The following is a 16,729-nucleotide window of genomic DNA, read 5'->3' on the forward strand; positions in this document are numbered from 1 at the left end:
ATGTCTCAAGGGAACGACTGAGTGTGAGTACAGCACAGGCTAGACTATGTGCCACCGTGGGAATGCCGAGTGTGAGTACAGCGCAGACAGATTACATTTCATGACCGATCAACATGACTTGTTAGTATTTATGTGTGAGTGTAACACACATTATGTTAGTGTGATATGGTGCTTATTATCGCACGATGATTATTATGCTTATGATGTTTATTTATATTTAGTTGAAGGTTTATGTTTTCTGGTTTGGGGAGTTATGTCCTACATAGCTCTTCTTACTGGGCATTAGCTCACGGGTACTCTGTGTGCAGGTAAAGGCAAAGCAAAGCAGTGAGTGGTGCGGGCTCGAGGCATGGACAGGACATGTTAGAGGCTGGGCTCCAGTTATTTTATGTTTTTTTTTAGAAATGAATGTCATGTTTTAAATTTTCAGACTTGAACGGTTATTTTCTTTATGTTGTTGTTGTTAAACCTAGCGTCCAATATTTTTATTTTTAAATAATGAGATCTCATTGTCTATTTAAATTTTAAATAAATATTTTCTTTTAGTATCTTAAAGTATTTATTGTTTATTGTTTTTAAACGGACTCCCTAAGTACCGTCTCGGGAAATCGGGACGTTACAAAAGTCATACTTAATCATAAGTTATCACTTATGTAATTTTAGTCACAACCTATTGTTTTTAGTGATAGAGTTTGTTGTGACTAAAAATTACAATAAAATACATTTAGTGATAACAAATTGTAATTTTTGTGACTAATACTTTTAGTCACGGACTTTTTAGTGATGATATAGGGAAGATGATTTTTCTTTAGTCACAAAATTTTTCTTTTTAGTCACAAAATTTATTGTGACTAAAACTAAGATTTTTTGTAGTGTATGACCTCATTTTTTATATAAAGGTGTTTATTATTATAGTCATAATGATTTTTTAATTTTTTTAGACAATTCTATTGTGCTAAAATTAGGATTCCAATTGTTTGTGTAGTGTAGTCCTAGATAGCTATGTATTTATATTGCTTACTTATGAGGATATATCGGTTGCTAAACGGACCCATATCTCTCTTTATTATCACTATGAGATATCAAATAGATACTATCTTCACAACATCTCACCCACTAAGGTCTTGCAGTTATAAATGAAATCAATGCATGTCATTTAAAACCAGTATATGATCTTTCTAGGCTTACATATATAAATATATATAACACTAGTTTTATAGCAGAAGTATATGACTTGTCAGCAAACAAAAAAATTCCCATGAAAGTTACAAGTAAATGATAAATAACTAAATTTCTATGGCATGGTCATTCTCACATATTGTAAAAATAATATATAAAATGAGTGGTTTACAATAGGTCACGACCCTATATATATATATATATATATATCTCGATGCATTGATTAAATATAAATTGTCTCATGTGGATGTGGTGTTAACACGTAGGTGCATCTTCATTTCTTTTGAATTTGAAAACTTTATTTCTTATGAATAATTGCGATTGCCAATAACTGCAAGTGGTACCATGTACGTAAATTTATTAAATCAGAAATAACGATAGAAAAAAATACAATACCAAAAGTAGTCTAATTACTGAATCAAAACATTTCCGAGCTTAATAATTAAAGATCTGATGGAGATTAATTATCTAGTGATATGAGCAATGAAAGAATCCCATTCCATTCGAGTGACTCCTCCTTCAGCTGTAGACTTTCTAACTTCAGCTCCCAACTCCTCAGCCCTCTTCCTGATCTCACCACCTTCATCTGATGCCATTAATGTCCTCACAGCTCTGCTAATCATGGATGAAGTCACCAACTCATCTCTCTGCTCCCATTCCATTACAGCCACGCCCACTTTGAGCAGTTTTGTGAGTAACAAAGCATTGAAAGGTTGATCTGAATGCATTGGCCATGCTGCTATAGGCACTCCCATACTTATGCTCTCCATGCAAGAGTTCCATCCACAATGACTCACAAACCCACCTGTTGATTTGTGCCTTAAAATCTCCACTTGGGGTACCCATTCCCTCACCACAATTCCCATTCCCTTCTTCATCCTCTCCTCAAACCCATCTGGAAGTTGGGTTCTCCCGCTCCCCTGTTGATCATCAGTACTTAATTCATCAACTTTATCTGCTTCTCTCAATGCCCATATAAACTTCACCCCACTCAGCTCTAAACCAACAGCAATCTCCTTAATCTCTTCCTCTGAAAAAACAGTTGTCGTTCCAAAAGAGACATACAACACACTGCTTGGCTCTTGTTCGTCTAGCCACTCCAATAACCACTTATCTTGATCCCTCAGCTCCTTGGTGATTGTCGTTTGGTGTAAGGGTCCAACTGCCCACATCTTCTTCTCCCCACCGCAAATACCAATGTCGTCTACTAGTTGTTGTAGAAAAGTGCCGTCGATAGCTCTACAACTATTGAAGATCTCTCCAGCATGGTATTTCAACTCCTGAAACTCTCTTTCTATAAAAGCGAGGACTACAGCAGGGAAACATGATTTCAAAGGCGGTATATTGTTTGTTGGAAAGATGTCGTTTCGTCCCAAGGCATCACAGTAATATCCGAACAAAGCGAAGACAGACCCGCAATTGACTGAGTATGCTTCTCCGTTCGGGATACGAGCAACGTCCTGAACTACCGAAGCCATCATATCATCATGAACAACGACAAGTCGTTTTGACGATGGAGAGAGTGTTCGGAGGAGATCAGAGACCGGTTGGCGAAGGTGCGTGGAGGCTTCGAAACAAGGGATTACGTTTTCGGGATACTTTGTTCCGGAGCAGGGGTCGGGTATAGAAGATGGTGAAAATGGAAGTGGGTAGTCATGGAAATGGATTTTGGTTAGTTGGTGAAGAGGGTTTGAGGCTCGAGACTTGACTTGAGAGTTGTGAAGAGTTGAGCTAACGTAGTGGACTGGGATGTTGTATGAGGAAACTACATGGGCGAACTGAAGGAGCTGGTTCAGGTGGCTTTGAGCTAGGAATGGAACCATTACTACGACAACTGACGATGGTGTTGATAATTCTTTCAAGACTCCTCCAGTAGTCTCCATTTTTCCTCCTCAGGTTCCTTGGTGTACAAGGTTGTGTTGTGAGTGGTGCTGCTGCTTTATTATTTGTAACGATGAACCTTGTCATGGGCGGCTCAATAATACTACAGTCAAGTGATGAGTGAATTATTGAGCTTCTTCGAACAAATATAAAGCATCAAAACTGGCGACCATATCACGTTGATAATGCAACTTTCACTTTAATTATTACAGAAAGATTAATATATCACAAATGAACTACCATTCACACCAGTTTTATGATCCTTTCTTAGCTAGATACTATATATATATGTAGGTGTAGGATGCTCTCGGCTGAAGAAAGGTTGTTGAATGAAATATATGGCTCAAAACTTCAATTAGAAGCAAGGCCCGGCCGAGAGCTTAATTTATTCATAGAAATGAGATACAACAGGAAGTTGATCGAAAGTGGTTACCATGCATATAGTAATGTAACTTTTAAACTTTCCCAACATAATATATACATATATATCTTTTCTATATAATAATTATAGAAATAATTATTCTTTGTTTTAATGGTTTTTTTTTTTTATAGTTTTAATGTTATATATTTTTATATTTATTAGAATATTTTCATATTTAACGGTAGTTTGTAAACACTTAAACTTAATTAAAATAAAATAAATAATTAATTTTTTTTAAATATGATATTTTTGAGATATTTTATAATGATAATTATTTAAAAATAATAAATAATAAAAAATTAAAAAATTAGATTTTTCATATATTTTACAATGATAATTATTTAAAAATAATACATAATAATTAAACAAATTAAAATATGGTATTTTTGAGATATTTTACAATGATAATTATTTAACAATAATAAAATCATATGTTTTATAACTTAAATAAAATTTAATTAAACTTAAACTCACTTATTAGAATAATATCATATTAAACAATAATATAATCTACTGTGAATTAGCAACAAAATGTTTTTTTTTTAAATCTAGCAAGAAACTTAAATTTAAAATATTTAATATTACATTAAATATATAATATATAATCTCTTGTTGTTAGTCTCAAATTCAAAAACTAAAACAAACATAAACTTAAACAAAAATAAATAAATTATTTAATTAAAATAGGATATTTATTTCAAAATTTATATGACATTAATATAAATTTAATAAAAATAATTAATAAATTCTATAAATAAACTAAGCAAACGTGCATATTACACGTTGCTTGTATCTAGTATATATATAAATATATATATTCGAAAAAAATGAGTGAATGAGAAGTTGATGTCTAAAATGGTAATGATTTAGCAAATCCTACTACTACTACTACTGCTACTACTACTACTGCTACTACTACTACTGCTACTACTACTACTGCTACTCTACTACTGCTACTGCTCCTACTACTACTGCTCCTGCTACTACTGCTCCTGCTCCTACTGCTCCTGCTCCTACTACTACTACTACTACTACTGCTCCTACTACTACTGCTCCTGCTACTACTCCTGCTACTACTACTACTACTCCTGCTACTACTACTACTGCTCCTACTACTGCTACTACTACTACTACTGCTACTGCTCCTACTACTACTGCTCCTACTACTGCTGCTCCTACTACTGCTGCTCCTACTGCTACTACTACTACTACTGCTACTACTACTGCTACTACTACTACTACTGCTACTACTACTGCTACTACTACTGCTACTACTACTACTGCTGCTCCTACTACTGCTGCTCCTACTACTGCTGCTCCTACTGCTACTACTACTACTGCTGCTACTGCTACTACTACTGCTACTACTACTGCTACTACTACTGCTACTGCTACTACTACTACTACTACTGCTACTACTACTGCTACTACTACTGCTACTGCTACTGCTGCTACTGCTACTACTGCTACTACTGCTACTACTGCTACTACTACTACTGCTACCAGAATAAATTTAATTAATTCTGATTGATTTTCAGAAAATCACTTTGGGTAACTACTGATATTACCAGATAAGTGTGATTAATTGTGATTAATTTTCAGAAATTAAGATTCTATATTTGTTGGATATTTGAGCATTAATGCACTTGATTCACACACATTTTCAACTCTCCATGAAGCCTATAAAAGGAGGTTTCTCCTCTCATTCTAGGACATACAGATACAAAGTATCAAACACTTAGTCTATTTCTCTCTTCTGTCTCTGTAGTTCGCCTAAGCAGATGCAGTGATGCTTTCGTCCTGCTTGATAGTTGTTATATCCTGGGAAGTGGTTGCTCAACTATACTTTATACCTTGGAACATACGGTAAGAAATACTATAAACTTTTCTTCTTTGATTATTCATATATTAAAATTTTAATTATTTTATTTAACACGCTTATTATTTTAGGGAACATTGGATGTTGGTGATTGCTATGCCAAAAGGAAAAATCGTGTTCTTGGATCCACTGAAAGCACACAAACATCCTGAAGAAATTGATTCAATGATAATGAGGTAAGTTGTAAATTTTTGAAAATACTTCTCAATATGCAACAACTATTACATGTTACTACATTTTAATAACTTTTGTTAATTTTATTTTTAAATAGTGCATATTATATATAAGGCATTTTGCAATGAATTACTTGGCAATCCTACAAACATATTCAATGTTTCATGTCCAAGACAACCACAAAGTCATGAATGTGGTTTTTATGTGTTGAAGTACATTAGAGATCTTGTAGGGGCATCAAATGCAATAGAAACCTTAAAAGAAAAAGTAAGTTCATTTTTTTTATAACTTATTTTGGTATCGATAATCTATCAAATTAATTTATATTTATTAATTTTACAGTTTGATGGAAAGAAGCAATATTGTGAGATTGCAGACCTCTTGCCAATCCAACACGAATGGTTAGGTCGATTGATGACATAAATTTATCAGTAAGCCTATTTTGTTTATAAGTTCGTTTAGTTGTAAGTTTAGTTTTATATAAATGTATTAATGTTAAGGCTAGCTATCTTACTTAAGTACTTGTGTTTTATATGCTTATTTATGACATTTTTAATTAATGAAAGCTAGCATATTTTCATTCAGAAAAATTCTTAACCAATTCCAAATGTAAAAAGATATATAACTATAAATTCATATAATTAGACTGTTGAAAATATATATATATATATATAATTAGACCATTTAAATAAAATTAGGCCAAATATATATATATAAATAGAATTGGGCCATTTAAAAATAATTAGAAATAATTATTAGAAAAAAGGGGGCACTTTCTACTATTCGGTTTTTAGGTAAAAGCTGAAGTGGAAAGTGCACCTTTTACTTCGGTTTTTACCTAAAAACCGAAGTAGAAAGTGCCCAGAATGGATGCGGGCCCCACTTTCTACTTTGGTTATTATGTAAAAACCGAAGTAGAAAGTGGGGATTCTACTTCAGTTTTTAACTACTTCTTACTTCGCTCCGAACTACTGCGGTTGCGAATTTTAGCGAAAACCAAAGTAAATCAAGCATAAAAACTGAAGTAAAAGCCCTTTTTTTTTTCTTGTAGTGATAATACTGGTGGACCGTACTAGCAGTAATTAATTAAAGATTCCATAACTTTATTTTACTGCGAATTGTTTTAAGTTTATTATCTTAATCTCGATCCTCTCATACTAATATGAGATCAAGACCACATAGATAAACTTTGGAATTTTATGATATTTACTTAATATTATCAATATAATATCAGACATAGTCTATATATAATAATTCAATTAAATTATTCATTTCATTTAAAATATTTGTCAACTACAATTGCTTTAAGGGCACTATTCCCAACACCACTGTCCAGGTACCAACTCTCATCAGCAACAGTTGTAGCATTGACAACGAGAGCTTGAGGAGACTCATCAGTGGTAGCAACATTAAAGGAGTTAGCTGAGGTATCTCCAGAATAGCTCACATCAAAGAGATGGTAGCATTTCAAGTCTATATGACCGAATCTGCCACAAACTTGATAAATCAGGCGATTATTGGTGCCACGTCCACCATAGCTTCAACGACGGCCATGAGATCCACGATCGAGATTGGTTGAGTTGGGGCCAGCAGAGTGAGCAGGAAGATGTGTAGTAGGCTTCATTGATTGAGAAGCATAGTTGACCGTGGGAGCAGGAAGATCTACTCTAGCAACAAATTTTTGTTGTTCTAATAATGCTTTTCTTGATTATGTAACATAAACTGTACCTCAGAGAGCGTGATAGTGTCACGAGAGGTTAGATGAATCACCAAAGCTTCATATTCTGGACCAAGGCCTCCAAGAATGTATAAAATGTGCTCATCGTCTGTGAGTTGTTGACCAACAACAATGAGAGCATCGGCAAGGCAACACATGTTTAACACATACTCTACGACAGATGTATCCTTTCTTTGTGGATTGAAGGGAGTTGTAGAGTTGGAGAACTCGAGCTTTGGATTGCGTGGAGAAGAGCTGCTCCAAAAATCGCCAGATCTCATTTGTAGAACGGAAATGAACAACATGTCTCATCATGGCTTCAAAGATGGAGTTGAAGAGCCAGCTCATGAAGAATTGGTCGAGATAGAGCCAATCAATGTAGGCAGGATTAGGAACCATGTGAGGAGGTGTAGAGGAATTTGGTACAAGAATCTCAGAGCGAGGGTTACCACCAATGAGGATACCATCATGTTGATGAGCACGAATAGTTGGTAGAACTTGGGAACGCCAAATTGAGTAGTTGTGAGGCTCAGATTGGAGATTCAAAGGAACCAGATTCGCCGGAAAGACCACCGCAGGTGCCGGAGCTGGGGAAGAAGCAACAGCAGTGGAAGAGGAGCCACCAACAAGAGGAATAGAATCAGTAGGAGTAGGAGTACTTGAAGATGTCGCCATGGAAACTTGAGCGAAAGAGAAGAAAAATGACTTGCTATGTGATACCAGATAAGAAAGCAAAGCTCTATGATTGAAAAAGCTCATAGTGAATTCATGAGCACTACTTTTTGTATTGATAAGTATATGTAGAATACATTAGAATGCTTTAGAAGCCTTTGGACATAACATAATTTGTTATTACAGAAGCAGAAATTATGAAGCTGAGTAAGCAACTTAACAAATTCTATTAAGGAGACTAACTGAAGGCCTAGCTAACACTAGAGCTAACTCTGAATTAGCTAACTAATTTCTTCACTAAAAAACTCAGATTTGGTTTGTAAGATTAGCAAGATATGTATTACAGAATTTGTTATTACAGAAGTAGAAATTATGGAGCTGAGTAAGCACACTGCAAGAAATAAGGCTTTTGGCGGCGCAATTTGGAATTGCGTCGGCAAAAAAATCTTTTACCGGCGCATTTAGTGAATCACGCCGGCAAAAACAAGCACTTTTGCCGGCGCAATCCCGAATTACGCCGACAAAGATCTATCAGATTTTAAAAAAAAAACTACCACACACTTTTGCAGGCACATTTCACCTAATGCACCGGGAAAAGTCAAAACGTGCATTTTAAATTTGTGCACGTTTTCAACAAGTAGGTGGCTAGACTTTTGCCGGCGCGTTTCGTTGCATCGGCAAAAGTCTATTTTGCGTCAGTAAACGTCGGACTAATTTAAACGGCACCGTTTTGTCCTAGGGTTTTATTAAAGACTTTTGTCGGCGCATTTTTAGACTTTTGCCGGCGCAACGAAATGCGCAGGAAAAATTCATAGCGATTTTAGTGCAGCCGTGAGCCTTTCTTCCCCATTTTCATATTTTTTTCTCAATTTCTTCTCTCTTCTCTCTGGTTTGATGTCCGACCACCCTATCCCATAATCCCACTGTGACTCAGCTCATATAGTGAAGTTCTTCTCTCTCAAGGTTAGTAAATCCAATGGCAAAAATTTTAACATTTTTAGACTTTTTTCTCTATAACTTGTTTTGTAATTGTATTTTTTTTTTGTTCTCTCTCTATAAACAGGTGCACCAAAGTGTGTGCAGTTCCAATCTCTCGGTAGACACTACACCAAACACCCATTCCCATAACACATCATTATAATACTATTTGAAAAGAGTTATTGTATATATAAAGTTATTGAGTAAAGTCACACGCGACAAATTAAAAATAAAGCGCCAAGTGAAAAAAAAAAGAGGCAAATTTTTCTCATTTTCACTATCTCGGACCAAAGTCTTATCTCTTTCTCATTTTCCCTTTTTTCCCCTTATCCTTCTCGTCTCTCTCTTCCCTTCGCCCTAGCCGCACTCCTGTAACCACCATCATCCTCAGCTCCGACCACCTAACCACCATCCTCACACCCGTTTTTCTCCGAGCCAAGCTCCAAATCTCAGGCACCCGTGAACCCAACCCCCGAACCAAGTGACCCCAGGTTGCGAGCCCACCTCTGCGTGCCTTTGACCCAGTGCGACTTCCATTCGCGGGCCACCACCAAGTTTACGCCATTGAGGAGAAGATGAAAGGTTCTTTTCATTTTCCTTACGACGTTTTATTTTTCTTTTTTGTGGAAAATATTGGTATTCTGCTCAAGTATGTATTCACTGCATTAGATGTCAACCGATGGTTCCATAAGTAGTTTTCTACCCTTGAGCCTTTTACATTCCTAAAACTGTGTAGGCTTATCCAGCATTTTGATCCTCAACCAAGGCTATCATGCAATGCATCATATGTTAGCATCAGATGAATATGCATTTGGATCCCTAGTTTGTGTTGTTTCTGCTCTTGCTTTTCAGGGTTGATTCCCTTCATTGTTTTGGCCTTGAGCTCATTGGGTAGTTTACTTCACTGGGTTTTGATTGTATGCAGACACAAATTCTCACTCAAGTAGAAAGTGCTTCTATATTTTACTAATGCTTGTAGTGTGTCATCTATGAGCAGGCCCGTGAGGCTGAAATTTTTGTACAGGGGAAATTGGTAGATCCCCAGCGCAAAAAGAGCAAAGGTTGGTATTTCTTTGGAGTTTTAAAAACTTGAACGATGGTGTGCTCAAATTTGTTGTGGAAGTGAGAAAAGCACTATGCAAAAACCAGAACTCTGGCTAGTATGTGACATTATTTGATTAATTGAGCTGGGAGTAGAAACAAAACGTTGCCGTTGGTGATAATAATGGTTTAAATTTTGTGTGATTAGTATTTATTTTAATTTTATTGAGAAATTAATTTGATCACTGCTATTTTTCTAGTTGCCTCTGCTTCTTTGATGGGAATGTTGGCTCTGCTACTAATGTCGTCTTTTTTTTTTTTTTTTTTTTCTGCAAGTGATTTAGGTCAAGTTCTTTCGAAAAATATTTATATCTTCGTTATTTTATTTTTTGCTGTAAACTGTAAGCAGTTTTATCTTCAATAACAATTTAAGTCTGAGATGTATGCCAAAGCATTTTTATACAATTGAGAATTACTTAATCTAACGTGCAACTTTAACTTGTAAGATTTCACCTACAAATAAGTAAATAAAAATTGTATTGAGGGTTGAGGCAATTGCTTTATGCGTTTTGATACTTATCCTCGTGGTGCTTTATATATTTTACTCAAGGATAAGTATACTCAGTTCTATTATTTGTGTGTTACTGCAGGCTGCAAGTTTGGATTCTATCACTTCACTCGTTAAGAATGACTTGATAACTATTGAAACACTGGTAAGAATAAATTACCTTCTTGTCAGCTATAATTAATTGATTTATGTTCTTATATCTGGTTTTCTGTAATTTAGGTCAAAGAGATGGAAATGTATCTGACCACTACAGATAATGTCATTCGAGCTAGAGGTAAGTTGAAGTTGAATTCATTAAAAATTAACAAAGATTTAGATTTTTGTTTAAATGGTGTTCACTCCACAACTATTACAAAGTTGGAAACATAGTGGTCACATTTTGTATTGCATAGTGATTTTGGTAAATATGGCCCCATAGATTCTACTTTTAGTTTAGACTATACTAGTGAATTTTTACTCTAAACTTTAAAAGTTCATTCTTCTTACTGTTTTGGAAACTGCTGTTCTGTTTGTGCTTCTTTTTTAGTAGCATTGTTATTTTTCCTTGGTATATCTACATTGTACAACAGGTGCTTCAATTTATTCCTGGCAGTTAACCATTTTCTTTCTTTTTTCCCATAAGTTTTTATCTATTTAACTTAATCTGAAAATCTCATAGATTATGTCCTCATCTTTAGGTACCTTTCTTCTTGCAGAAGTTCTTGGACGTCTTGCTTCAAAGCCACTAGGCAGTGCTACCATTCATAGCTTAATTGGATTCTTCACAGATAGGATGGTGAGTTAGTGGTCTTTCCCCTATGCAATTTGTTTGTTTTAAGTCGGTTTGATGGTGAAGCACATTGTCACAAGAGCTAATTCTTTGATTAAACTCTTAACTTTTGCTGTTAATGTATTGTTTTGTAATGATATTAGGCAGATTGGAGAGCATTACATGGGGATCTTGTTGGGTGCTTAGCATTACTGAGGAGAAAAAGTGATGTTGGTGTAGTCTCTTCCACTGATGCAAAAGCAGTTGCTGAGGTGTACTTAAAGACCCTACAGGTGCAGTCTTTAGGTCAGCATGACAGGAAGGTAAGAATCCAAATGCATGAATTTTAACCAAGAAAAAAAAAAGAACTACTTGCCTTCATGTATAGCCACTGCCCTTTTACAAAATTTAACGTCAAAGCATTGTTGCAGCTTTGTTTTCAGCTTATGGAATGCGTCTTACAATGCTATCCGAATGAGGTTGCTTCCTTGGTATTCTTTCCAAACTCACTCTCAAATTAGTTGCTGGATTTTTATTGTTCTATTTTCCATTTTATCACTTGTTCTCAACTGATTTGTAATTTGAATGTCATTGTTTATACCAATAGTTTAAAGTTGTAAAATTACAAATTGTTTTCATTCATTTCATATTTCAGCTAGATGCTTACATTCCTTCAACATAATGATTTTAGAGTTTATTCTTTGTGTTCTTTTTCTCTTTATAACTCTGGTCAAATAGATGTCAATAGAACAAAGAATTCCCTTATAATTCTTTTTCTCTTAACATATTCATCCTTTTTTCATTATTTTTTTCCCATTTTCTATCTTAATTTTTTTTTGGCGTTATTAAGGATGAACTCCTTCTATATGGAATCTGTGAAGCTGTTGATGGAGCGAAGGATCCTCATTGCTTGTTGCTAGCATTTGACATCAGTCGTGCACTGATTCGACTATTTCCAGATCCTAATGGGCCGCTAGAAAAAATTTCTGGAGAGCTTTTTGAAACTTTGAGCAGTTACTTTCCCATTCATTTTACTCATGTATGCAAACCTTACCCTCACTATACATGCGAATTTATTATTTACTTATTGAAAAATAATTCTAAGCAAGCTTTTCCCTTTTGGTTTGCTTTTGTTTCTTTGGTTAGTATTCAGATCATGCGATGAATGCTATCATTGATTATGATGTGCTATCCTTTTTGTTTTTGTACTTCTTTTCACATGTTTTTCTTCTTAACGTTATCCAGCCAAAAGGAAAGGACACTAATGTCAAAAGAGATGATCTTGCAAGGGCTCAAATGGTATGCCGTAATTGAATGTGATGCTCCATTGTTATAGTATTTGTAGGTGTTGAATTTATCTATGCTCTTTGTTATGATTTTCCGGTTACCAAACTTTATCATTCTAACAATGGAGCACTTGTAATACCCATGGTAACAATGCCGTAATTGGCATAAAGCACTTATAAATTTCATGGTCTAGTCTATCACATAAAATGGAAAATTATCTTTTTTTTTTTTTGGCATTCTCTCATTTGCTTGAATTATAAATCATTCCTTAATATTTACACGTATAGTTCTATGGAATCTTTTTGCATGACCAGATTATCTTTATTAAGTTATTCTAATTTGTTCTTGCTGTGATTTCCCCCTTTCATGTTTCCAATTAGGGGTTTTCTCTATCTGGATTCCTATTGCAATATTATTCCTTAGTTTAGCATATGGGTACTGCCTTAGGGAAGATAAAGTATATATGTGTGTATATATATATATATTTATATTGGAATTGGTGAGCACAATAAGAAATTTAATAGAAGTAGAAATCTGTTACAAGATGCATACACTACTACAAAATTGACATGGTACAATGGTTTTAAACCGTCGTATGGATTCTTGTACGTCGGTTCTAATACCGTCATCTCATGCAATGTCATGCCATGTAAAGCATGAAACGACGGTTTAAATAAAGGCGTCATCTCCTGTCATATATGAAGCGATGGTTCCTATACAAACGTTGTCTCATGTGGTACATGAGACGATAGTTTCTGTGCAAGTGTCATCCACTGCGGTAAATGAGACGACAGTTTCTGTGCAAGTGTCATCCACTGCAGTAAATGAGACGACAGTTCCTACTCAAGCGTCATCCTCCTGCAGTACATGAGATGACAATTTATGTGCAAGCATCGTCCCCTACAATACATAAGACGACAGTTTTGTGGAGACCGATGTCCCATATTGTAATGACCCACTAATCTAGACTAATTGGACCATTATCGAAACTATACATAAAATTTACATTTTTACGAAAATACCATAATTTATTGAGTAACTTGAAAATAAGAGTTATTTACAAATAAACAGAATACTAAGAAGGATTTTGGGATCCCATTGTCTTTAAAACAAAACATGGTTTAAAATAAAAGACATTACATCATAATGCGGAAAATACACATAAAAACCATAAAAACATAAAAGGAGACTATATCCTCGAATCGAATAACGCTCGGCCCCTTGACTCCATTCATCATCGATACACATTCTCCAAGCGTCACGAATCTTTCCGCCTCTAAACTTATTTTCCTGCACATAAACAGAAAGGAGTGAGCCTAATGCCCAGTAAGGAAAATCTAACACAAAGTCACATACATAATTTCATAAGAAAACATAAAGACTTAACATAATACATATAACATACACTTATTATAATGGCCATTATTACTTGGGGTCCCATAGACTAAACAAGCATATGCCCATGGGATTAGTGGGGTCCTACTAGCTAAGTAGGTCATATGCCCATAACCCATTTGGGGTCTTGTTAGTCATATGGGTCATATGCCCAAGCCTACAAACATACACATATATCATAACACTTTTAATAGCATAAAACATATAGGTAACATAATCACATAACATGTTGATTCTAGCCTATTTCCTTACCAAAGTTACGGGGATTATGGACTGAGTTGGGACTTTTGGAACACTCCTAAAACCATAAGAAAGAGTGAGTCTAAGAAAGGAGATGAAATGAAAGAGATGGAAAGACTAAACCATAAAAAAAAACATACTTACCGACTTATATGCTTAAGAGCTTGGATTCCCTAACCAAAATAAGAATAAGGTTAGGGGACTGAGTAGAAGGTTTTGAGAAAGGAAATAACATAAAATACAGAAAGGAACTAGAGTCTTGGGTTTACCTCAAAGATTGCAAGACCAATCTAACATCCACCGAAATACTATAGCACTCACTTCCCAAAGTGTTTGATAAGCTTATGATGTTTAAGCTTATAGTTTTTCCCCAAACCAAGTGTTTACACTCTCACACTCACTTAACACTAGCAGCCTCTGAACTTAGAGCAAATGGTGAATAATGGCTGGGTACTAAGTCCTATTTATAGAGTTTGGGAATGAAAATATCTTGATTTTACTTGAATAAAAATAATGGCTTTTTAAGTGAAAATCATTTGAATAATCGTTCAGCAGAGGCTGAAGACTCGTTCAAAAGATGCTGGACTGTTGAAGGAGTTTGAATGGCTGAAGGGAAAAGAATTCAAAAGTATTTGAATTCATGCTGGTGGAGGCGATATATCGCCCCCTATAGGCGATATATCGCCTGGACCTTTGTTCCCGAGGCGACCGTGCATCGATTCGTGTTTTCCGTATCTACGTGCTGCGATATATCGCCCCCTATAGCTGCGATATATCGGCATACGCTGAATATTTAAACACGAATTTACACATTTTTAGCTGAGTTTGAATGGAGTAAACAGCCTTGACTAAGCCCTCAACGTGCTCAAAGCTGCTGACTGACCCTATACATTCAAACTTTTACCCTTATTTAATTTAATCCTCAAAAATACTTAATCCTTAATTACCATTCAAAACATGTGCTTAAAATCCTATTGGTTGATGTCTAAACCTTATAATATAATAATATAATCCTTAATATCAGACACATTAATCAAACCTTAGGTTATACTTAATATTCTTAAACTATAGGTTAAACTTAGAAAGTCTATAAGTACTACTATGAGTGTCCAAATAACTCCCGGTCTGAACCAAAAATCCATAGTAACAAAGATAACACTTAAACATACTATAATACTACTAAAAAATTAGCTAAGTAAAGTTCTTGGACTCTACACATATAGAATATGAGAATTTTTTTCATTTCTCTATTTTCAACCACTATATTCATTCATAATTTCCTGTGTAATTACAACATAGTTCAGACAGAATCAACAGGCCAAAATAATCAATAGAACTCAGTATGTTCCAAATCTAAAAATTACAAGATCAAAATATGTAAGTGCTAACTCACTTGCTAACTAAAAACTACAATTAGTATATTTTATTAATTCTCATTTCAAAAGTGACTCTAACTATGACTCATCCGCTCAAGAAACTCTAGCTATGATTTCAAAAGATAACTCTAGCAAGCCTCTTACACCCCTCGCCCCCCAACAGGCTTATGAAAGTAGTCTCTTTGTGTGACACCTCGAATCTAGCCTCGAACTCAACCGAGGTGCTCACAGTACCTAACACTTGTGTTAGGATGTCATTTGTTCCGATCTCAATCAATTTGCCCTCTTTTCTTTACTCAAGCATGTCTTCCTGTACAAAATTTAATCAATTATTTGTTTGTTACTAAAATATAAAAAAATTACCATTAGTCATTTAATGTTTTGCAACTTACGATGGCCTCTCCCATGACCTTGTCACGCTCGGTGGCATAGTTTCCAGAAGAATCTTTTCTGGCCTCCTTCCAGAGTATAGATCGATCTCTTTGCTCTGTTGTGCCCCACTTAGCTTGCTGCATATAATAGAATTAGGTCAATTTTAACATCAAATTAATAAAACATAAAATCAGGCATAATTCGTTCTATATATGTACTTACTAAATCAGCTTCCAATTCAGTATAGCTATGGCGTGAAGTCCTATGAGAGTATTGTAAATGATTACGCCTTTCTTGTTGTAATTTTCTAAAATCTTGAAACTCTCACAAATACCACAAGTAAACACTTCCACTCTCACAAATAAATCACAAGTAATAAAATACCACATTCAAAGAAACACATATTCAACAAAATCATTAATATTCAATCATTATATGCAGATGAAAGAACTCCTAACAGAGTTAGCAATGCTCATACATTAAAAATAATATCTACTGCTAAGGAAAGTATAAACGCAACTCAGAAACTAAAAGATAGAATGAAATAGCAAAATCATCACAACTACTTTATAATCTTAGGGATCAATGTTTTCGCTAGTATCATACATCAAAATGTTTATATCTGACAATTACTGTGGGAGTTCATTGCACGGCAGTAACTAGCAAAGCCTTAACAAAACTTTGAGGCTAGCTGAGATCACATTATGATATTTGTTTCAAAGAAACCAAAGCCTCTTCAGGAATATCAGTTCATTCACAATCGACGGATCAGGAAATCTTTACTACTACATACATAGAAGT

The 16,729-nt window shown here is 34.9% G+C and overlaps 1 protein-coding gene across 1 annotated transcript; it reads right to left on the bottom strand.

Moving 5' to 3' along the window:
* Window positions 1-1,507: 1,507 nt before the first annotated feature.
* LOC133781677 (zeatin O-glucosyltransferase-like) lies at window positions 1,508-3,294 on the bottom strand. The gene has a single exon (XM_062220737.1). The coding sequence runs from the start codon at window positions 3,060-3,062 to the stop codon at window positions 1,644-1,646; it is 1,419 nt and encodes a 472-aa protein (XP_062076721.1). The 5' UTR covers window positions 3,063-3,294; the 3' UTR covers window positions 1,508-1,643.
* Between the last annotated feature and the right edge of the window lie 13,435 nt (window positions 3,295-16,729).

The sequence above is a fragment of the Humulus lupulus genome, chromosome 6, assembly GCF_963169125.1.
Source record: "Humulus lupulus chromosome 6, drHumLupu1.1, whole genome shotgun sequence".
NCBI classification, from domain to species: Eukaryota; Viridiplantae; Streptophyta; class Magnoliopsida; order Rosales; family Cannabaceae; genus Humulus; species Humulus lupulus.

Excerpts from the sequence above, each read along its gene's own strand:
- LOC133781677 (XM_062220737.1), bottom strand. The coding sequence starts at position 3,062 with ATGGAGACTACTGGAGGAGTCTTGAAAGAATTATCAACACCATCGTCA.